This window comes from Xiphias gladius, unplaced genomic scaffold, assembly GCF_016859285.1.
Source record: "Xiphias gladius isolate SHS-SW01 ecotype Sanya breed wild unplaced genomic scaffold, ASM1685928v1 HiC_scaffold_1472, whole genome shotgun sequence".
Taxonomy (NCBI): Eukaryota; Metazoa; Chordata; class Actinopteri; order Istiophoriformes; family Xiphiidae; genus Xiphias; species Xiphias gladius.
The window spans coordinates 181,037-204,043 of record NW_024401802.1 but is presented as its reverse complement, the minus strand read 5'-3'; the positions used below and the strand labels follow the sequence as shown (position 1 = coordinate 204,043).

The 23,007-nt window shown below is 39.1% G+C and overlaps 1 protein-coding gene across 3 annotated transcripts in view; it reads left to right on the top strand.

The window, feature by feature from the left end:
- LOC120787382 (RNA-binding protein Musashi homolog 2-like) overlaps positions 1-23,007 on the top strand; it is a 294,204-nt gene that overhangs the window by 231,994 nt on the left and 39,203 nt on the right. For 2 of the 3 annotated variants that reach the window (XM_040122984.1, XM_040122986.1), the window contains exons 9-11: positions 3,148-3,262; positions 6,151-6,225; positions 21,483-21,545. In XM_040122984.1, coding sequence (XP_039978918.1) covers positions 3,148-3,262; positions 6,151-6,225; positions 21,483-21,545 — 253 coding nt within the window. Of the gene's footprint in view, positions 1-3,147; positions 3,263-6,150; positions 6,226-21,482; positions 21,600-23,007 lie in introns of all 3 variants that reach the window. The other variant, XM_040122985.1, reaches the window with a different exon arrangement.

Genomic DNA, 23,007 nt, shown 5'->3' with positions numbered 1-23,007 from the left:
TAGTTTATTACTGTTAAATTTATCCGTGTAAGGTCTTGGAGATTTACTTGCCACTGAGCCTAATGACGACTGTACCAGCTACTAACAGGCCATAACACATCTGAATGACTTGGAGCGAACCTGAGCAGGCGCCTCCAGTCCTTCATTTAGCTAAACAAATACAGTAGATGAGGACAGAAAACAACAGAAACGCTTCAGAAATGAGGGTTATCATTCATTGTCCATTACAGTCGCAATGAACAGTCACAACACTTGCAACAGTGTTACAACTAAGTACAGGTGAGCTGTATAGCTATATAATTGAGCGCCACCATGAAGGACTTGTATTTTAAACAACATTCTAAACAGCTTTTAATAGGCAATAATCTCGCAACAACAAAACAAAACCCTAAACAGAATAACACAAAAAGCAAGAATAGCAACAATAAGAAATGTTTATTCAAGCCAGATTTCGATGAAGTGCCCGGAAAAAGAATCCAAAATTGCTCTCTGTAGTAACTTTTTTTTCTCAAAAGCCTCCCCAACAGGGAACTTGAGCAACCTAAATGTGCATAAAGTGGTCATCAATATTATGATTTAGTTAATGAATCAACGCTCAATCACTGTATGTATAGATGGGTGCTGAAATCTCAAAAATCAGGAGTAGGACAGCAGTCCACTTAAATTGTGTATTCATGGATGGGAATTTTAGGCAGACAGCCATCATCATGACTATCTTCTCAAACTCAAGCCATGTCAAGATTAGAGTCTACCTTTAATGTTCTTTAGACATTTCTGTAGAACCTCAAACTTGTACTGAATGTTGATACTGTATTACTGTCAAGAACCCATTTCTATGTACCCCAATTCTATCTACAGTATGTCATCTTTTCATACATGCACATTGTGTACTGAAAGTTAAGTTGTTCAACCTTATAAATATCTGGGAATTTGGTTAGATAGCAGCCTGACTGTTAAACCTCATGTGTTCCACATAGAATCTCACATAGAATCTGAAGAGAAAAATGGGTTTCTTATATCAGAATAAAGCATGTTTTTCTGTTCAGGGCAGGAAAAATCATGTCTGGTCATGTCTGTGCCTGACTGTGAAGAAATCCTATCCTTTCATGCTGCTCATTCTGCTTTAAAACAACTTGCTGCACCTGTGCTTCATTACAGGAGATAAATATCCTGTTCATCGCTGTATACTGTCTGAAAAGTAGGCTTGTCCTCACTAGCAACAAGAAGAAAATTACACAAGTTTCATTTTTTTGTTAATAAATATATTCTATTAAAGCCGCCTCAGCCTATCACTTCTCTTCTCAAATTTAAAACTATAGTTCATCAGAGCAAGTCCCAGGACTGGGACTTTGCTTTGGACACTGCTTTGCGCCATTTGAATGGAAGAAAGGATGAATTTAAACTCTTACGTTTGGATTTTTTTTTAGAGATATCTGTTATTGTTTGTGACGCTGTATGTATATTGTATTGTGCTTGTGTGTAACTGAGTTGTCTGTCTAATTTCTGAACTGATTTTTTTTCTGTACTCACTTGATTTCAGTGAGTTTACGTAATTAAATAAAGGTAATAAAAAAATAATAATATTGTTTTCCAGTTGTTTAATTGTATATGAAATATCTGTATCTTACTTGTAATATAGCTAAAATCTTTTTAATATACCTAATATGCGATATAGCTTGATGATATCAACCCGCTAATGTTTTGGTCAGGCTGTAGTAAATACAGTCACACACACAGCTCTGCATTATTTTGAGCGCTCACCAGGGGACTGAGAGGGGGAAATGTCAATGAGAATATGGTTTGATGACTGTTTCGCTGTTGGCCATACTGCCTTGCTGTCTGTCTGCAGTTCCCCACTCTGCTTTTGTCACCTGGAGGGTTTATAATTGCACCCTCCAAAGTGGCACAGGCCTTCCAAACACTCTTCATCTTCCCTCAGGCCTAAGAGTGAGTGACACTGCCAATCTTAAGCACACACTGAGAGACTTTTACTGTTGGCTGGCTAAGCACTTCTCTATCTGCAAACTTTTGTATTACGTAACTTCTAAACAGCTTCTCTTTGAGATGACTCAATTGCATCAAGTTAGACCACACAGCTGTACTCTGTATCCAGGTATCAACACTGACTCCCCATCTGTAGTCAATAAAAGCAGGAGACAAATGTCCCATTTTAGGAGGATGAACCACCCATTATGGTTAGTATCTTCATGCCATTAACAAGTGACGTGTGATATGCTTTGACCCCCCCATAGGGCTCCCCTGTAGCACTTTCCTGTATCCACTTGGTTGGGTAATAATTACAACCTCCCAGAAGTACATGGGAGGCTGGCTCTGTGTGTGAAAGAGTCAATAACAGAGCAGTCCTACTTTAATTTGAGGAGTGATGTAATGAGGGAGAGATGAGACAAGGAAATAAAATAGGGAAATTAATATATCAGTTGCACTCACAAATGACATGCAACAGCTGTGAGCCAACATTGAGTAATAACCCCTGTAAGAGGTATGTAGGTGTTCTGATCTGATATGTCCATGCTACATTGGCCTGGATTCCAGACTGATGTTTGTTTCTTATCTAAAATTTAAAATAGTAATTTAACGTTTCAAAAAGCTCTACTGTGTTCTGGCACTGCAGAGGTGAAATAAACTCCTTTCTTTAGTCAAGACAGTGGAGTCAATGCCCATCTTCTTAACCGTTTGTTCGAAAGGGACTCACCTCTTGTTCAAATGAACAGTCAACAATAACATGCTAGCTCTGCCCAGCTAAAGGCTGCTTTCATTGAAAGCACTACTAAGACATGACAGATGATTAAAAATACGGTACATATAAACTGATACTGTATGTGAACTGAAAAGTTGCAGAAGAATCTTGGTGACTATGACATTTTAAAGTTGAATTTGATGGTTGTTGCTAGTTTTTCATAACCATAACCATATAACACATCTTACTGATGGTGTGCCCATAGGCTAAACCAAACAAAACATTATGAAAAAACTTGAAAAAAGTTTACTTTAAGCAAATGGCAGGACATAGGCATGATCGAAAGAGACAGGCACTAAATGGTATAAGTAAACTGTTAAGCATTGTTTGATGGATTTTTATCCATTTCCGCTGACAGAATTATTGTCTTTGTTGTCTATGGTCAACAGGTAGAATGCAAGAAGGCCCAGCCTAAGGAAGTGATGTTTCCTCCAGGGACGCGAGGTCGAGCCAGGGGTCTACCATACACAATGGATGCCTTCATGCTGGGCATGGGCATGCTAAGTAAGTACACATTTTGTTTGTGCATATACAGTCCTGGTTGAAATTATTAGCACATCTGAATTTTAAGTACAGAATTTAGACTATCTTCAGAAATAAATGCAAATTAACCAATTTTGTATAATCAAAATATTAGAATAAAATGTCCAAAGTTACTGAATAACAACAACAAAATGCTTTCATATAGGGATATAAAAAATACAGACATAAAATGTACACTTTACACAATTATTGACACTTTTTTGATGAATTTAAATTAGTTCGTCAAACAAAATAAAAAACAAATAAAACTCACCTGTGCTTAATTTTCAGTGATCACATGACCTGATTTAACCAATGAATGATGGTTTTACTGCAGAAAAAGGGGCTGATTTTTTCCAGTTTCTTTTTCACAATGGTGAAGAGAAAAAGAGCTGTCTCAGAGCGTCAGAAATGTTATTATCAAAAAACATAACACTTCCAAAGGCTACAAGGCAATCGCCAAAGATCTTGAAATAATGTTCATAATGTTATCAGGAGGTTTCACAGTCATCAAACTGTTAAGACGCTTCCAGGACGTGGTACTTAGAAGAAACTCAGTTAGAGAAGTGTGAATAGGTTGATACAGATTGCAGAAAAAACACCACACTTGAAAGCTAAAGAGGCTGACCTGGTGCATCTGGAGTGGTGGTTTCAGCCCGTACCATACGCCACACACTCTCTATTGAAATAAAGGCAAAACAGCAAGACTAATGTTTACAAATTCTTTCATAGATAAGCCACAGTCATAAGTTTTTGGGATAATGTTCAGATAACAGATGAAACCAAAGCAGAGCTCCATGGGAATGTAGTGCATCAGTTTGTTTACAGGCGACAAAATGAAGCCCATAAGGAAAAGAACATCCTATCTAAAGTAAAACATGGTGTAGGTTCTATCATGCTGTGGGGCTGTTCTGCTACGTCTGGTACTGGAGGCACTGAATGTATCAAAGGAATGATGAAATCAGAAGATTACCAGGGCATTTTAGAAAAATGTGTTACCCAGTGTCAGAAAATTAGGTTTGAGGCGAAGGTCTTGGGTGTTTCAGCAGGCTACGAGGCAATCACCAAAGACCTTGAAATCCCTGTTTCAATAGTTCGTAATGTTATCAAGAAGTTTCACATTCATAAAACTGTTAAGACATATCTAGGACGTGGGGCTAAGATGAAACTCAACGCAAAGATTGACACAGATTGCGGAAAAAACACCACGCAGGAAATCTAAAGAGCTTCAGACTGACCTGGAGCAATATGGAGTGGTGGTTTCAACCCATACCATACGCTACACAGTAAACCAAGTAGGGCTCCATTGGCGAAGACCATGGCAAAAAGCTAAGACTAATGTTTGCAAAAACTTTCATAGATAAGCCACAATCTTTCTGGGATAGTGTTCTATGGACAGATGAAACCAAAGCAGAGCTCCATGGGAACACCCTACCTACAGTAAAACATGGTGGAGGTTCTATCATGCTGTGGGGCTGCTTTGCTGCCTCTGGTACTGGAGGCACTGAATGTATCAAAGGAATGATGAAATCAGAAGATTACCAGGGCATTTTAGAAAAATGTGTTACCCAGTGTCAGAAAATTAGGTTTGAGGCGAAGGTCTTGGGTGTTTCAGCAGGACAATGACCCAAAGAACACATCCAGCAGCACAAAAGAATGGTTGAAAAGGAAAAGATGGACTGTTTTAAACTAGCCAGCAGTGAGTCCTGACATAAATCCCTTTGAAGACCTTTGGAGAGAGCTGAAATCTGCCATTGCAAAAAGGATTCCTGCAAACTTATTTCTGAAGATATTCTAAATTCTGTACTTCTGTAAAATCAGGGGAGTCAGTAATTTCAACCAGGATTGTATTTGTTTAACATAACTCAACACCCTTCTTCAACTATGGAAACATGTTGGGCTCTATTTATTTGGCAATGCAAAGAGTAGCACAAGCACATCGTAATATTTCTTTGACCTTGAAATGCATGTTTGTTTGGTATTTTCTTTCCAAACACAACATACACAGCAGAAAGGATGGACGTGTGCATACAAGCATTCAAATGAGGTAATAAAAAGAATGTTTATTGCAACGACTTAGTCTTAGACGTTGCCCTGAGAACAGACCATTTCACAATGATGTTTCTGGGGCAACATCAATTAGCTGGTGATTTGATGACTCCGTAAACAATAGAAAGTAAATCCATGGAGGAAATATGTGTGAGTATTGAATAATATTGAATGTTGAGTGTAGAGAAACACTTTTAACAATTTATTTTTACCACTAAAAATGTGTCTGAGGAATCAAACAGCACTTGTGACTGAGCTGGAGAGAAAAAGTAAAGAAGTCTGAAATGTGATAGAAGGAAGTGGGATGCTTAGAGGTTCGTAATGATGCCGTACAGGTCAACATTGAAAATTGTTCCTTCAGACTCAAAGTTTGGCCCAGATGTTTCCATTATTATTTTGGGGCTGCAGGGTGACCAACAAAAAGATGTATAGACGAAAGGGTTGCAGTTCTTTTCAGAGGGATTGGGCCATGAAGAAGCTTCCACTCATCAGTCACCAAAAGGGAGAGGCACAGGGTCTGGCAACCTGAAGGTTTAGCGTGGTTAAAAAAAAAAAGAGGAAACATTGCTAAGTCTGTAAGATCAGTTAAGTTCACTTCAAACTTCAAAACCCGGCTGCAGGAATTATCTCTTCAGATCAAAAGCTGAATGGTTGCATTCTAGCTGTAAATCGCTTAAACTCACCACATAGTTGATGATATGATTTTTATACTTTGTCTAAGGATAGAAAATGTGTGTATTTTTTTTTACTATGTTTAAATTATGTCTAATTTTAAGTTTAGATTAGATTTTCTTAACAGTCAACTCTTACCTTTTCTCCAGGTTATCCTAACATTGTAGCTACCTACGGCAGAGGCTACACTGGTTTTGCCCCAAGTTATAGCTACCAGTTCCCTGGTAAGTTTTTTTTTTAACTATTTGATTTCTCTTCCTTCAAACACAGACAAACACACACAAACACACACATATTTGTGTGTCAGATCTCAGCATGGTTCTTCAGGACAAATGTGTAATGCTGTAACATCAACCTAGCCTGACCAGCTCTGCTTAAAGGACTAATTTTCTTCCTGGCATTCCACAAAGAGCAGTCTAATCTCAGCGAAATGTATCCCCCCTTAACCCCAAATTTGATTTGATGAGGTGAAATTGAGGTATTATTTCCCCATTCACTACCTCTAAACACCTTTAAAATAGTAAATGCCAGAGTTATGCTTAGAAAGCTAGTCATCAGGAATCCACACGTAACACCTGATTTCATGGTTTATTTGGTAGTGTGGGAGGTTGGCTGATGTACTGAATCCCTGTCTTACACTGCTGCCAACATCTGACAACAGATTCTTCGGATATGATAGCGAGAGAATTGCTACTGCTTTGAAATTAGTTTTGCATATGTTACATTATTATTATGTATTCTTTTAATTACACAATTCTTTTATTAATACAAACTCTGCTCACATTTTCATGTTATTACTAATACCTATTGTCAGTTGGGCAAACTTTTCATTTACATTTTTAAACATCCAACAAGAAGGTTACCAGGAAGAATACCCTGGCATACAGGAAATGAATAAGTACTCTTGCCTGTCGTGCAAGAGTGCTGGGATAGCATAGCAAGCTAACATGCTAAATGGTAAATGGGACTGTACTTATATACCTTTTGCACTTTTCTAGTGTTATTGACCACTCAAAGCGCTTACACTACATGCCACATTCACCCATTGAAACACACATTCATTCATCGCATTCACACAAACATTCAAACACACTGATGGCACAGCTATTAGGGCAACCTGGGGTTCAGTATCTTGCCCAAAGTCACTTCGACATGCAGAATGGAGGAGCCGGAGATCAAACCACTGGCCTTCCGGTTAGTGGACAACCCGCTCTACCTCTTGAGCCACAGCTGCTGTTAACGTTGGGTCTTTAGTCTCATGAGGGTTGCTCACACACACACACATCACCACAATTATGTACACTGAATGGCTACATCTCTGCACTCTCTGAGCAGGAGGTGACCTTTTCCTTTATTATCATGAACATGGTGAGAGGAGATTATTTAGAAACAACTCAGTGTTGGTAAAATTAATTATGCATACTCATATTTACAACACTCGAGCTCAGAGGAATAATCTACTGTGCACTAGCCATGTTCATTATAAAACGAACAGTATGGCTCTTTGATGTGTTTTATTTTACAGTACAAATGGAATTATATGGCAGACATACACCAATCAGCCACAACATTAAAACCAGTTACCGGTTTTAATGTTGTGTTAGCTTCATCAGATTGTCTTGCAAATTTATTGTGGGTTTTGTTTTTTCATGGTCAGATTTCTTAGCTAGGGGCCCAGGGCAAAAAGGAGCAGCTGGGCCCATATATTAACTGTTGTCTGTTTTTCCTTCCTGGAATGCTACCTGGCCTCAGGTATGCTGTGTGGCAATTTGTTTGAACACTAATTAATTTAGATATGGAAAATGTGCGCACAAAACTGAATTAATGAAGGTGGTAAACCTAGATTATGACATAGGACCAAGATCAGGTAATAAATCAGGTCCCACCTGAAGACACCTATTATGTCGGTTAATATTTTGATTTGCCGGTGGGTTCTCCCATAAAAGATTACCCCTAGATTAAAAAAAGCCAGACACACAGTAACCCTGGAGCTTCTAACTTCTATTATCTATTAAGATTAAATATTCTTTTAATTTTTGCAGGGAAATTTTTCCTCTGAAATGGCTCCATCCTAAATGGATACATTTCTAGTTTTGAGGTGTCTTAGTCACATAACCAGTGTCGAGAGCTTCCAGCAATTCCAGTTTGAGTAAAAGATCCAACCAACAGATCCATATCTGATACCAAAACACTGCACAGTAATCACTTTGCAGTGTATAATGCTAATGAATTTACAACTCACTGTCACATAATTTTCTCCTTCATTTCAACAATCAGCAGGTAACGTAAACAATAAAATTATGGCATTCATTTTAGAAAGTAATCCACCAATAATGTATGCTTAAACACATTTTATTGGCCAATGCACTGTGTTGTCAGAGATAACAGCATTTCAACCTGTGCCGATCTCATCAAACCAACCCTGTGTTTTTGTGGTTTTTTTGTCAAGCATTCACTTCCACTGGCACCAATGAAATGAATCTGCATTGAGTTTCTTTTTTTTTTTCTCATTGTGTTGTGTGTTTTGAACACGGTAAATACCTAACGTGAATTTCTTTTCTAGCACCAGAAGAAAAAACAGACAAACACAGGGAGAAAATGTGAACTCCACAGCAACCAGGTTCAAACCTGTGACCCTCTCGCTGTAAGGAGAAAGAGCTGAGAAACATCTGAGCCACATTTCAAAAATTATCAAGATCACTCTTGTGCAAACTAGCCAAAGACTTCACTGCAGACAGAATTTATGTCTTAAATTATATTTGTAAAACCTTCACACTGCAATGACCACATTTGATTGCATTGTTTAAAAAGCAAAAGGTTGGGATGGAAATGGGTTGAGAAACTGAGCAGTGCTTGAGGAGTCTCATGGGGTGACAAAGCCAGGGGAATTAGGATTAAAATGCATCAGCCTCAAGACTTCAGGTCCACAAACTACAGTGAACCAGGGAACATAGCAGCAGGCTGCTGTCATTCTTCACACACACTCACACACACTCACACACACATACACACAGCTTGTCAACTCCCAGCCTCCTCCAACTGTGATATCTCCTCCAACTGCTCTTGCTCATCAACAGTGGTTGCTCCACATGGCTGAGTGAGGGATCAAGGCCTGTACCTTGTCCTTTGTGTGGAATTTCCACAGCAGGGTTGAACCTTGTACCTGTCTGTAGCTGTAATCACAAGAATAACGTTAAGTGTATCGGTCTCTCTGTATTTACATGGAAAGTGTTATTTTTCTATGGCATTGCTGGATAAAAGCTAGAAGTTAGTGTTCGTCTCTGACATCATCAACCGAACAGGAGGTCTGCCTTGGCAGTCCAATACACTTGTATATCTTGCTTTTCATTCGTGCCTCATCCATTCTGGAACCCTTTATAAAGACCCAGTTAAGGATTGCTTAAGGTTAACCTTTTTCAGCTTTGCTCTTAATCCCATGTCTCCTCCCCATGAAAAGATTTTGCCCTTTTCCCCGTTCTTCCCGCTCATTCACTTTCCCTGATAGCACAAGAACAACCTTGGTGCTCGGATTTGAAAGGTGAAAAGCCTTTCTTCTACACCCTTTCCCCTTGCAGTGTTGAGCGCTGATTCAAAGTCAGCTACTTCCATTGCCTTATCTTGTTTTCATAGCCAAATACATCACATACTACATTCCTTGAATGTAGTATGTGATGTGTGTGGGAGATGCAATGCCGATGGTAAATGGCAACAGTTATGATTACAGTTTATGCTGCTTTGGTATATTTGCTATAGACATGTCATTTTAAACCTGCTTCCATTGGTTTCACTACTAATTTCTGTTTGTGTACTGCAATTTGTAATGAGTGTGAGAGACTTTATGCCTTATGTACCCGGAGACACACATTGTGACACACCCAACAATATTTCCAAGAGCAGCTTCAAGACTTTGTAGTGACTGAAGAATAGAGTCATGACAGTGTGCTTTGCTACAGTGATGTCAGTTGCATTTGGACTACCTGTCTGTTCTTGTGGAGAGATATGCCACAGGAATGGTATCTTTCAAAGCTTTCTCTGGCCAATCTCCCACTTGCTCTCTTTGCCCATTTCACACAAACCAATTGTCTCCTTGTATTTGTCACGGTCCATTTTGGATGGAAGACATGTTTGCCTCTGATGAGGGATGAAGGTTGTAGCACAGCAGTGTGTGCCTTTTGCATGTGTGTGGCAATGAAGCGCCAAGGTCATAGCCTCTTAAAGGCAACTTCCTCTGCAGGCACAGCTAATAAAATCTCCCCCTCCCTACTTTCTTTCTTCCCTCTATTACCAGCTCCTTTTCTTACTGCCACACCCAGGTTTGACACATGTAATGCATAGCCCTATTTGTTAAGGGCTATGCTTGGAATTGATGTTTCACTTTTGTTTAGTGCTAAATCAGTTATGCAAACAGGTATAACAGATCTAAAACACATACACACACACACACACACACACACACACACACACACACACACACACACACACACACACACACACACATACACAAAAGACACATACAAATACTTTTTAACACAAAGTTATGTAAAATCTTTTTTACAAGAGAAATATATCATTCTTCTGAAGCTAAATGGTACAAATTTCATCAAAATAACATAAAATAATATAGCGGTAACAAATCAGAAAACAAAGTCATATACAATTTCAACATTAGAACTGACGTGTTCATCACTTGTAGGAGTTTCTCATAAATCAGCCGGTCAGAAGCTACCTTGTTTTTTGAATACAGTCTTTGAACACTGACATTTGACCAAAGAAGCTCAGTGCCACTGGGTCTTTCTTCTACATCTAACAAGTCCTCCGACTTGAATGACCATATAGCTCCTATGACCCATAGGAGTGTCTCATGAAATCCAAAATAGCACCCCTACGATAGCTGGCATACTGGACCTTCGTTTTCATGGTTACAATAATAAACACGCAGAGCCTACTGGCAGCAGTATATCGGAAATTCAATCGTGACAGTTATGATAATAAACACGCATTTAAGCTTATGGAGTACACATGGTTTAGTTAGCTTTAGACAAAAAAAAAACTACTTGGTTAAGTTCCGGAAAAGATCCTGGTATGGGTTAAAAGAAGTTCTTCCTAAGGGTTAGAGGACATTGTGGAGCAGTCATGGGTAAAAGAAACAATGACTCTGTATCAAATGGGAAACGAAGCGCAGTATCCTGTTCTGTGTTTTGTGGACCCACCCTTCCTCCTAACATGGACTGTGTTGCTCTTTATCACCGCACTTCCCCCTTTGCTCATAATTACAACGGCCACTAGAGGTCACCTAACAGTAAAACGTAACTATGGGTCATCAAAAGCTGCTTACACATACAACGTATGGGCTCACTGTTTAAAAGAGGATGGGAGGCTCTCTATATCCCACACCACACACTCTATATTAACATATACTCAGCAAACATCCAAGAGGTTTCCCGATTTGCATTCTCCATACCAGTGACTCCAGCTATATGATCTAGGCTAAGCTGACCAGCATGGTTTTGTGGCTGGAGCAGGCATTTTGAAATTTGGGGCCACATGTGCCAAAATGTAGTCTCCAATCATTTCATTTACAGAGCTTCCGGAACTACTGAGGTCCTCTACCAGATAGTTCAGTACAAATACAGGTGCTGATACACCACAGTGCATACTATCTGTTTGCTGTATACATTACATAACATTTTAGGTGTAATAATAGGTGGATTGAGGAATGTTTTGAATAAAATATTATCAAGTCATTTTTCATTTATCCATTATCTGTAAGTGGGTACTTATTTGATCATGAGGGTCTGGAGCATATCTCAGCTCAGATTATATGAGGTCACTTTGGATAAGTCATGAGTGTGAGTCTTGCCATTACTGGAATGATGTCAAAGGCTACAAAAATAAGATCTATGTTTTAAAAATGTTGAATTATCATTAAAATCACAATCACAGTGCAAAATTTGTTGACGTGAAACTTCATTCCACCAATGTATTCCATATAATCTGCATGTGAAAACTGGATTAGTTGCTCAGGGAGGTAAAGAGCAGAGAGCTTTGGAAACAGAGGGTTAGTATTCTCTTGTTCTGCACTCACATGTTAGCCATACCAGCCAAAGCTCTGCTGCAAGTCTCAGGTCTCGGCCTGCTGTCTAGTAACCGGCCTCATTGTCAAGTGCAGCAGTCGAGCGTCTCCAACACCAGGCGTTGCAGATAGTCATAGCCCAGCATGACCCAGGTGACCCATACAACCCCTTCCTTCCTATGATGGACCTCCACCCCCTAATTGCATGTTACACCACACTCAGGCGCTCTTCAACATGTTTCCATCACTTGGGGCTCACTTTAGCTTGCACAGATCGATGCAACATCAATGAGCTGAGGCGTAACATGAATTACTAGTGCAGAGCACAGTTGAAAGTTTAATATCCCTTTCATTTTAGGCCATCACAACCGATCTGGAAATTCTTGAAAATTAGGCCTGTAAGATTTTTGTTTTCACTTTCCAATAACCAATTGACCCATGTATGCTTTGTTTTCTTTTTATCTGTATAAAGAGGTAAAATTATTCTAAAGTATTATTTTTAAATTATTTTCATTATTCCAGGAGGGAAATATCACGTTACATTTTTTTGTTGACATGTTCAGGAATGCTAATTTTCAAAGTTCTGTTTTACAGGACACGTGGCGATAAGGAATCATATGACTTACATGTAATTCAGTCTTATTTCTCATATGCAGTGAAGTTAATATGTCTCTTGTACAAAGCTCCAACCAACCAGTGGACCGCTACCAACATCGATGAAGAAAATATATCTTTAATATCTTTAAATTCATTTGGCAGACAATTTTGTCCAAAGCAATGCACAGTAAGTACATTCCACCTTTTTACAACCAAGAGCGAGATATCATCACATATTGTAAGTGCATCACTCCAAAAAAAAGTTAAACCCATGCTCAATGATACAGAACAAGAAGTACTGCTTGATTTCTTGGGTTAAGTCATTTACACAGAGAGCAAATAAAATGGGGGAGAACACAGCTCCCTGCTTCACCCCAAACTGAGTAGGAAACCAGCCAATCCTGAGATTATTTAACAGCAAATTTACAACTGGGTCTTTATACATGAATTTGATGGCATTAAAAAACAACCATCAATATCAGAACAAATTAACCTACATTCTAAAAGATCTGTAGTTATCAAGTAAAACGCTGTCTTGAAATTGACAAAACAAGCAAATGTAGATTCCCCCTCTTGTAGTCTAGTTCTCATACCAGAGGATATAGCATAAATAGGATCATTACATGCCCTAGTTTTTCTAAAACTATTCTGATAATCTACTAAGACTCTACTAAAACTTTTATTGAGGATACCCCAATTTAGTTTGTAAAGCGTACTGATCAAGCTAATACCTCTGTAGTTTCATGGACTTCATGGAGTCCACATTTGCAGATTTAGGGATGGCAATATCAATTTGAAAGCAGGTTTGACACAGACAATGTAAGCTATTCAGCTTGTTAGGAGTTTTAAAGACCCCCATTATCATCCAGTGTGATTTCACTGTTCAGCATATGCAGTAGTTTGGGTAATATGCTGTATTGCTCATACCATTTTCAAGCTCACATTTTAAGTTACAGGTTTCATTTAAAATTTGATCATTAAATAGAAAAGGATTATTTCACGCATATGAGTCACTATAATCTCTTTCCTACTTCCTTAATATCTGGTCATTTTCTAATGAAGAATCAGTTTTCCAGTTTATTTATTTCCTCCAAACACTGCTCTGGGTTACTGATTTGTAATTGTTCTAAGTGGAGAGTTTGTTCTTTCTAAAACTTTTGAAAGACCTTCTATTAATGTTAAATTGACAACATTTAAAATTCATTTTTTAGATTCCTTCTAAAGACACTTCAGAAACATTTTCTTTGCTGAGCACAAATGAAGCCATGTAATCTTTTATTACATTATGGTTAATTTATTCTGTACTGTTTCTACACAACTTTACTGCACAGGTATTATCCATCTCCTTGCACCGATGGTCACAAAGAAGACTGTAACACTGATCAATATTATCTTGTGTTTTCTGACCACTTTGGATCATCCCAATCATGAAGGTACAGTTCCTTTCACTGCCCTGTAGGGCAGCACCAGAGTCTAGAACTAAATGTGAACAGCAGCAGGGAGCTAATGATGTGAACAGAGAAAAAAAATTTGGAAAGTGTGAACACCAGACTGGCAGATGCAGGGCCTCTGGCAAGGAGGGACTAACAGTAGTTATGGTGGGAGACAAGTCCCTCGATGAGCACCTGGGCTGCCTCCCTAGTGAGTACGGGGCAAATCTTCCTGATGTACTGGAGGAATCTACAGGAGCGTACCAGTGAGTTGATGTTTCCTGAGAATGACAGTTCATTGTCCCAGGACCACACCCAGGTTCCTCACGCTGTCATCACCATGGACAGGTCTTGACGCTGGTATCCTGTCCCCTGGAAAAATGCACTCGGAAATATTTTCTACTAACCTTAATGGTCATTTAAGGAGCAAATTTTTTCTGTTAAGGTGATTTTGTTCTCAATGTCAGTGTTTTTAACCTGTAAAATTTGCATGTCCAGATGCAGCTTTCAGTTGCTAATGAAGCACCCTCTACTGTCTCTGACAAATTCTAGTTCACTCCAAGAAGGAGTTTGCCTGAAGTTTAATGTATGTTACTGTACATCATTTCACATTTGTTACAGACCGCATGCAGAGCTCAGTATAGCAAGAGAGTCCTTAAGGCAGCAGGCTTTCTTCTTAGCCCTTAATGCCTTTTGTTCTTTACTGGCGACTGGGAGTTAACAGCCTCTCTGCAGTCGCATTTTAATCCTTAACTTCACTGCCTTTACCAAGCCCCTGTGATGTTGCACTCACCTAGTGTGAGGCAGCCAGAGGTTTCAGGCTTTTTATAGGATTGTGGTAGGATTGGGTAAAAGCAGGAAGCCTTGTTTTTCACAAAGAATTTGTCAACAATGGGTTGTCTATTTTGAGAAGAGGGATAGATGGCTGTACTACTTCTCTGAAGTCTCGCGGTGCCCTAATACCTTCAAAAATAGCTGTGTGAAATGCACCATTAGCTCAGACTGGAGGCATCCAAAATACCCCAAGAGTGGCAGTGTTGGTGTGTGTGTAGCATGCAGTGTTTTATGGTGCCAGTTTTATCCTCACCATCTCTCTCCATTGGTCACAGAGGAAGTTGGATGCATTTTTGAAAATGATAAAGATAACATCCAGAGGTTTGTCACAAACAACACATTTATTACCTTTCAAACTATTTTTTATCCATAGAGGCTATTTACTGTGGAACAATGCCCTCATTGTTAATAATAGTTATGGAGACATAATCCATTTGTGCAGGCCTTAGTAACCTTTCAAAACGAATGATGTGTAAATGTTTGTTTTGCATCCTTTATGCAAATGTAGACACTGGCATCCACATTTATCATATTATATTTTAATTGAGAAAAATCAACAACGTCATAGTCCCCAGAGAGTCTCCTGAAGTGATTTTTTTCTGTACGGGCTCTACTTATATGTAAAGGTGGCATTAGGTGCCCTTTCAAATTGTTCTAAGGAATGTGACCAAACTGCAAATGTCATTTATACCTGGCTGAGATCTGATCACTGTGTGAGCCATACCTCCAGATGTGGTCTTGTTCTGACCACAGTGTCCTGTATATGCACAGTTCTGTGTACCATACACCTGCATTTACATGGGTTTTTCCCTGATTTAATAAGATATCCAGAGACAGATCACCAAATTCAAACCAGGTGGAAAGGGATTTATCATTGTTTTTTCAGAAGTCATTCATATGTCACTCACACAGTGAAAGACTTTTATTGTGAAATCACACCAGGAAGTGTTGACAGTTCCAGCCAGATTAGCTGACATTGTTGACCTTATGCAGCTGGGTAGGAGTTTGTCGTCCAGTTGGTTACATTGTGTTGTCGGTTATGTTGGGCAGCTCTCTAACCCATTTCTCAGTAAATTCCCACTTCTACTCTCTGAGTGAAAGCTTCCACCTCCTCAGATATCCCCCTGCATTCACAGGCAGACACAAGGTCACTAGGCTAATGATGAGGGAGTGCATCTCCCTCATCATTCTCATTTGTCAAAGAACAGTTAGCCTGGGCTACTGATGTACAGTGCACTGTAACCAAAATGTGAGGAATCTGGAGGTGCCTGCAATGTTGCCATGTGTCAGTCGTTCCATTTAGACTACACAAAGACTCACACATCTCTCAGTTCACATAAACATCACAGGATAGATATTAACACATACTCAGCAATTAAGGATAACCAGAATAGTGTGGAGAAAAGACGGAAAGTAGAAGAAAAAGGAAAATGTAGAAGAAATTTGGAGAAATTCGAAAAACTGCACAGCCACCTTGTTTGGCTTTTAAGCGCTTTCGCTTGTCTATGTCCACAGTCCCAGATCCCAGAACCCTCTTAAGGACAAGCTAAGTATCAAGGACCAGAAACCCACTGCAATCTGAATACTGGCTTTATCTTTCCAGCAATAAAGTGTCCATGAAATTGATTTAATGCTGCATTAAATCTGGGTGGCAAATGTCTCAGAGACTGCCAGCAAGGCAATAGCCCCATCTATTCATTAACCTCTACTAATCCTACTTTGTTTAAGTCACTCAGAAACTTCAGTTGGCAGGCCCAGCTTCACACTGCTGAAGCCCCTAAGTGATAGGTGGAGAGAAGATGATGAATCCCATGTGGTTGTCCTTTTACATACTGTACTATAGCTCAACAAAACAAATTAAATTAATTTCCAGTTGGCAAACAATTATTAATGTGCATACAGCCAAGGACCAGAAAACACATTGGTAACATGTTAAAATAAAAATACAGAACCTTGTTTGAACAACAATCAAATTACTTTTTTTAAATATATTGTCATGGAAATGCAATCATTGCCTTTCTAGAGTCTTCTACAGCTTCATCCAACATTTCTCTGCAAAATGTCACAGGTGTGGATTATGATGTTAAAACAAAAGATTTTCTACTGGGAAGCATTTTAACAAAAACAGCACACACACTAAAATATAAACTGGTTTATTATACAAAAGTAAAAAATAAAGATTGAAAGAAAAGATTGAATACAGTCTCGGGTTAGTCTCTCAGTTAAAATACCACAGAGTCCTGAAAAAAGTGTGCAATAAGAAGATTGTCCCATCAACTGGACAATGGCTGGCCTTGGTGCGGAATGGTGGTCTCCAAAGGTTCACTGCATTTAAAGGGTGGCTCCAACTGGATGGTATAAAGAACAATAAAATCAATTGTCTCACTGCCTCCGCCTACTAGTCCTAAAACGATGTCATATAAGCTCCAGCATGCAGATGGAATATAACAGAATATTACATTGGAAAGACCATCTCTTTACTAATCCATTAAATAACAGCAAGTGATCATAAATCAACATCTAGGGAAATGTGATGCACTATTTAGCCATGTGCCTCCTAAAATCACTTAATACACTGTCCACAGGCAGAGAGCAGACTGCCTCCTCACGTTGAAAGAGGTGCTGCACACTTAAACATGTTTTTTTTTTTACCACTACTGTGATGAAACACATCAATGCTGGTATTCATGTTGACATTTCTTATTAAGGATATAAAATTGGGCTGAAAAGTGCTCAACATAGCATCTACTGTTTTAAATCATCCTGAACCTTGCAAGGCCAACGCTGACATAGAGTCAACTGTTTGGGACTTCTTCACATCAAGAAATTAATATTAAAAAAAAGCATGTTAACACCATCCAATCAGAAGTGGGCAGCCCACCTCCCCCAGCACACGTCCAACTTTCATTTTCAAATACATACTGATCGAAACTCATCATTCAAATGAGTTTACACTATTTTTTGCTAACCCTCTATGTAGTATTTTTCAGTTTTGGCTCACTGGTTCACACTGCTTCTAATGGCTGTAGAAGCACCACCTGACTGCAGTCTTTCCCTTAAGACTCTCATATGGCTCAGCACTGGTCGCAGATGGCAGCAGGTCCCTCGATAGAAACACACTGCTATGTACATTTGCAATCAGCACTTTTCACGAGATTGCTATTCTAATTACATGCTCAGCTACGAGAGCTCTGGTTTCGGGCGTTACTGGGGCTGGAGCCAACGGCTCGGGACAACCATGGTCCTCCCCCACTCCAGGGGATTCTGGAGGGGAAAAGACTTCAACATCCAAAGAGCCCTCTATAATTGGTGCCTTTGGTTCTGTGTCACTCTCTCTCTCACGGAGAAACTCCAGCCTCACACATCCATCCCACCAGCCCCCCTCTCAGCCCCTTGCCAACTTTTTAGCATTTTTTTTTAAATTGTGGAGTGTGCAGTTGAGCTCAGAGCTGGGTGTGAACTAGTCCCCCAGTTCACCAATCAGAACATGGCATATAGAGGCACACAGTTACCCCATAGTCTGCAAAATAAGGGGAAGGTAAAGAGGGCCAAGTCAGTATAGCCCCACCAGCACAGATCAGACACTACATGGACTCACAAAGAAACACACACAGTCACCTCATGACAAATCCATTAACCTAAATCCCTGAATCTGCTCTTGCTGCTGCTCCTGTTGAATTCCTGGTCATAACATTCTATAACCAAATCCCATGCTGTGCTTAAACTCTTCATTTTAGTGTGCAGCATTGATTCATTTATCTTACATTCACTGTCAAATCAGAATCAGAAAAAACTTCCATTGCAAAATCGTCCATTGCAAAACATTGGAAATTTGACGTAGCTCACTCATAGATTAGAAACATATGTGTAGCAGAAATACAGACATGGCATTTCTCCCAAGTATTACATTGAATTGGAAAAGCCTTTACTAAGAAACTTTGCCAGCTTCAGATTGAGGTAGTGATACAGTAAATACATGTTTAGAAGTTCTAATTTGAGCTAAAATTCCTGTTGTTTAAAGAATAGCATTCAAAGACTGATTGTTTGAGGAATGGGGCAGAACAATCATTAGTCAGATATGGTGATGACAAAATTTTGAATTCAAGGGGGAAAGAAAAAGGCAAATCATAAGAAATACCAAAGCTTCACTTAGTCAGCCATGAGGCTAGTATCAAAAGTGATCAGTATTACCTTTACCCTGGCCTGTTTTCCCAAGGCAGAACAATTGGAAATCAAATAGACAGAGAAATCTCTGTACATGAAATAGACATTTCCAAACATTAGCTCTGTTCCGTAAGGGCTTTTACAGAAATCACAAAACTATGTACAATGGCCTTCCAGGAGAAACCCATTGAAGAATGCAATCTTAAAAGGGAACTATGTTTGCTGTAGATGTAGTGCCTTTTTCTTTACATATGGCAAATCATTCCTAAGCGTGCTATATCAGTGTTCTGATATAGAACCCTGTCTCCTTTATATAAAAGTAATAAATTATATAAAAGGAAATAATTTTTGAAGGAATTTTGAAGGAATTGTAATCACGGCCAGATTGTGTTTTCTATTAACATAATCAGGGAATGTTGTTCATTAATGTATCAGGCAAGCTGCAGAGATAGTGGTACTGAAGGTATCAGTAAATTATTCACTGGCAGAGTACTTCATTTTTTTTTTTCACCAAAAAGTCCCATCTTGCAATACAAAATGTAACAACATGTTTCAGTCACAATGTGACTGCCACATTCTTTTTATCCAGTCAGTTTTATGGCTATTTTTAGGCAGTACCAGCACAGTTAAGGTTAGGGAAAGATCGTGGTCTGGTTTAATACATAAATAGTCTGCAGTGACTTGGGTCACAAAAACCAAACAGACAGTGATCTGCCCCTAACTTTAACCAGTGCTTCTGCTGCCTATAGGAGTGTATGAAGACTGACTATGCTAAAATGCAAAGCAGGAGCAGGAACACATCTCCTCCCAGTGTGTCAGTGCAAGTCTGTGGTAGAAATCTGACAGACGCATCTTCCAGACAAGACAGTGGGGTTTCATACAATTCATGATTCACAACAGGTCACTTGACTTGGACTTGTCTGCTCATGGTTCTTTTAAACAGTAGGGAAAATAGCCATTAGTTACAAAGTTGCTGGTTTGTGTACTGACAGTGATTAATTCAGAAATCTCTTTTATCCATTTACCCTGGTGGAGGTACCTCTAGTTAAGGAGTGCAGTTAGCACCTAAAAAACACCTAATGTATGATAAATGTTTGCTGATAATGAATATCTTTCATCTTAACACAAACACTATGTACAAAGAACCTATTTTTGGATGGAGGAATCAAGCGTTGTTGTGATACAACTGATGGTAAATGGGATTATTGCATCTTCAGTTTCACTGGACTCCTGGTAAATGAATAAGGGATGTCAGCTAAAGATGGTCAAACTTTCATGTGTTACAATTTAATGGCTTTGTGTCATCTTTTCCAGAGTATAACTAAGCGTACAACTAAGCACGTTTATTTAAGTAAGTACTTAAGTGAAAATTTTCGGTACTTCTCCTGTTCATTGAAAAATATTGTGCTTTTTGCTCCACAATGCTTAGGTTGTAGCTATAGTTCCTAGTTATTTTTCAAATTATGATTTTATATGTAAACATAAGCTGTCTGTCTGAAGCAAATGTGATGAGCAAGGTTGATCACCATTGTGTTCTGTCAGCTGTTGATAAAAATTAGCACAACAGGTATATTTTATGAAAATGTATTGTGAAAGTATTACTCTGAGCATGCATGGACATCATAAAAAGATGTGTTATACATACAGATGTTGTGACAGACTCACTCTTAGCCTGAATGTGCAAATACCTCCCTGGTTGATGAGAATCTAACCCATAGACCCCAAAAGCTGAACACTACTGGATGTTTTCCTATTCTGGATTCTTTTTTTCAGATTAATTTCTTCGATTTGTGGCAGTTGGTTCACATCAGTCCATACATACATTACTTACGACCGTAGGTACTGTCAAATTGCGCAAACATGTTGACATTTTCATATTACACTTTGCCTTGTGAGGTCCTATCACCTTTATGTGTTTTGGGTCTCAATGCAGCTTTCCAAGAACATGGTTGATTTGCACACAGGCAAGCTTATGGATGTGAGAATAAATATGATAGAAATATGATATAATAATAATAAATATACTATCTCTTCTTTAAAAAGTTACATAGTCTTGTTCTAAATTCACATTTGTAATTATAGGAAACAGCAACCTCCACACAACTACACAGATGTATTTTGATTCAGAGTGTGGCTTGAGATGCTGGACATTGGTTTGATACTTTCTGAAGATGCAGCAGCTTGGCCCACAAGACTCAGCTTACAACATCAAACAACATCAATAAAACTCTGAAATAACCTTTGTACTCTAGTTTATATCTAATATTTTAAAGGAATGTATTTCAGTAGTTTTAATGAGTGGCCACATACATTAAATAAGCATATGAGGACACAGTAAATAAATAACTGAATCTTGACCAACCTTGGTGCATTGTTTTCTCAGGGTTCCCAGCTACAGCGTACGGACCGATGACAGCAGCGGCGGTAGCAGCAGCTCGTGGCTCAGGTAGGGGGACCCGTGGAAGAGGCTACATGGCATACGGGCAGAACGCAGGGGCAGGTAAACGCTCTGTCGGTATTCTGTGTGGCCTGACGCTCTCTCCATGCAGTTTCTCACTTCCCTGGTCTGCCTTGTTTTTCCTCAACCTAACACCTCACACACAAATGTACACACACTTCAACACACTAACAGATGCTATATACTGCTTGTAAAGTGGAAGGAGAGGGTGAATTTCAGATTTGATTCTCTCCTCTCATTTTGGTGACAGTAAAGATACAGTTATAGCAGCTTCCATGGGTTGTCTGAAGAGCTAATCTACCTGCCAGCTCTGTGGATGAATTGTGGATGGATGGACTATTATTAGGATGTTTATGCAAACATCCTAATAATAGTCCATCCAACCTGTTATAGGCCTGCTTGCACGATAACTGCTTTACATTGAATGTAGGCAGGCCTGGTCAAAATTACTGGCACCCCTGAATTTCCAGTAAATAATTCAGACTATATTCAGAAGTTAATGCAAATGAACCAGTTTTGTATAATTAAAATATTTTAATAAAATTCCCAGGGTTACTGAACAAAAGAAAATAAAAAAAACAAATGTTGCATTATAGTGAAATAATACAACCACAAAATGTCTGAGAGCGTAAGAAATGCTATTATCAAAAAACATAACAATTCCAAAGGCTACGAGGCAATCACCAAAGACCTTGAAATCCCAGTTTTAGTTCGTAATGTTATCAAGAAGTTTCACATTCATAAAACTGTTAAGACATATCTAGGACGTGGGGCTAAGATGAAACTCAACGCAAAGATTGACACAGATTGCGGAAAAAACACCACGCAGGAAATCTAAAGAGCTTCAGACTGACCTGGAGCAATGTGGAGTGGTGGTTTCAACCCATACCATACGCTACACAGTAAACAAAGTAGGGCTCCATGGGCAAAGACCATGGCAAAAAGCTAAGACTAATGTTTGCAAAAACTTTCATAAATAAGCCACAATCTTTCTGGGATAGTGTTCTATGGACAGATGAAACCAAAGCAGAGCTCCATGGGAACACCCTACCTACAGTAAAACATGGTGGAGGTTCTATCATGCTGTGGGGCTGCTTTGCTGCCTCTGGTACTGGAGGCACTGAATGTATCAAAGGAATGATGAAATCAGATGATTACCAGGGCATTTTAGAACAAAATTTGTTACCCAGTGTCAGAAAACTAGGTTTGAGGCGAAGGGTCTTGGGTCTTTCAGCAGGACAATGACCCAAAGTACACATCCAGCAGCACAAAAGAATGGTTGAAAAGGAAAAGATGGACCGTTTTAAACTGGCCAGCAATGAGTCCTGACAGAAATCCCACTGAAAACCTTTAGCGAGAGCTGAAATCTGCCATTGAAAAAAGGATTCCTGCAAACCTCGAGGAGCTTGAATGTATAGCAATGTGTTTGATTATACAAAATGGGTTAATT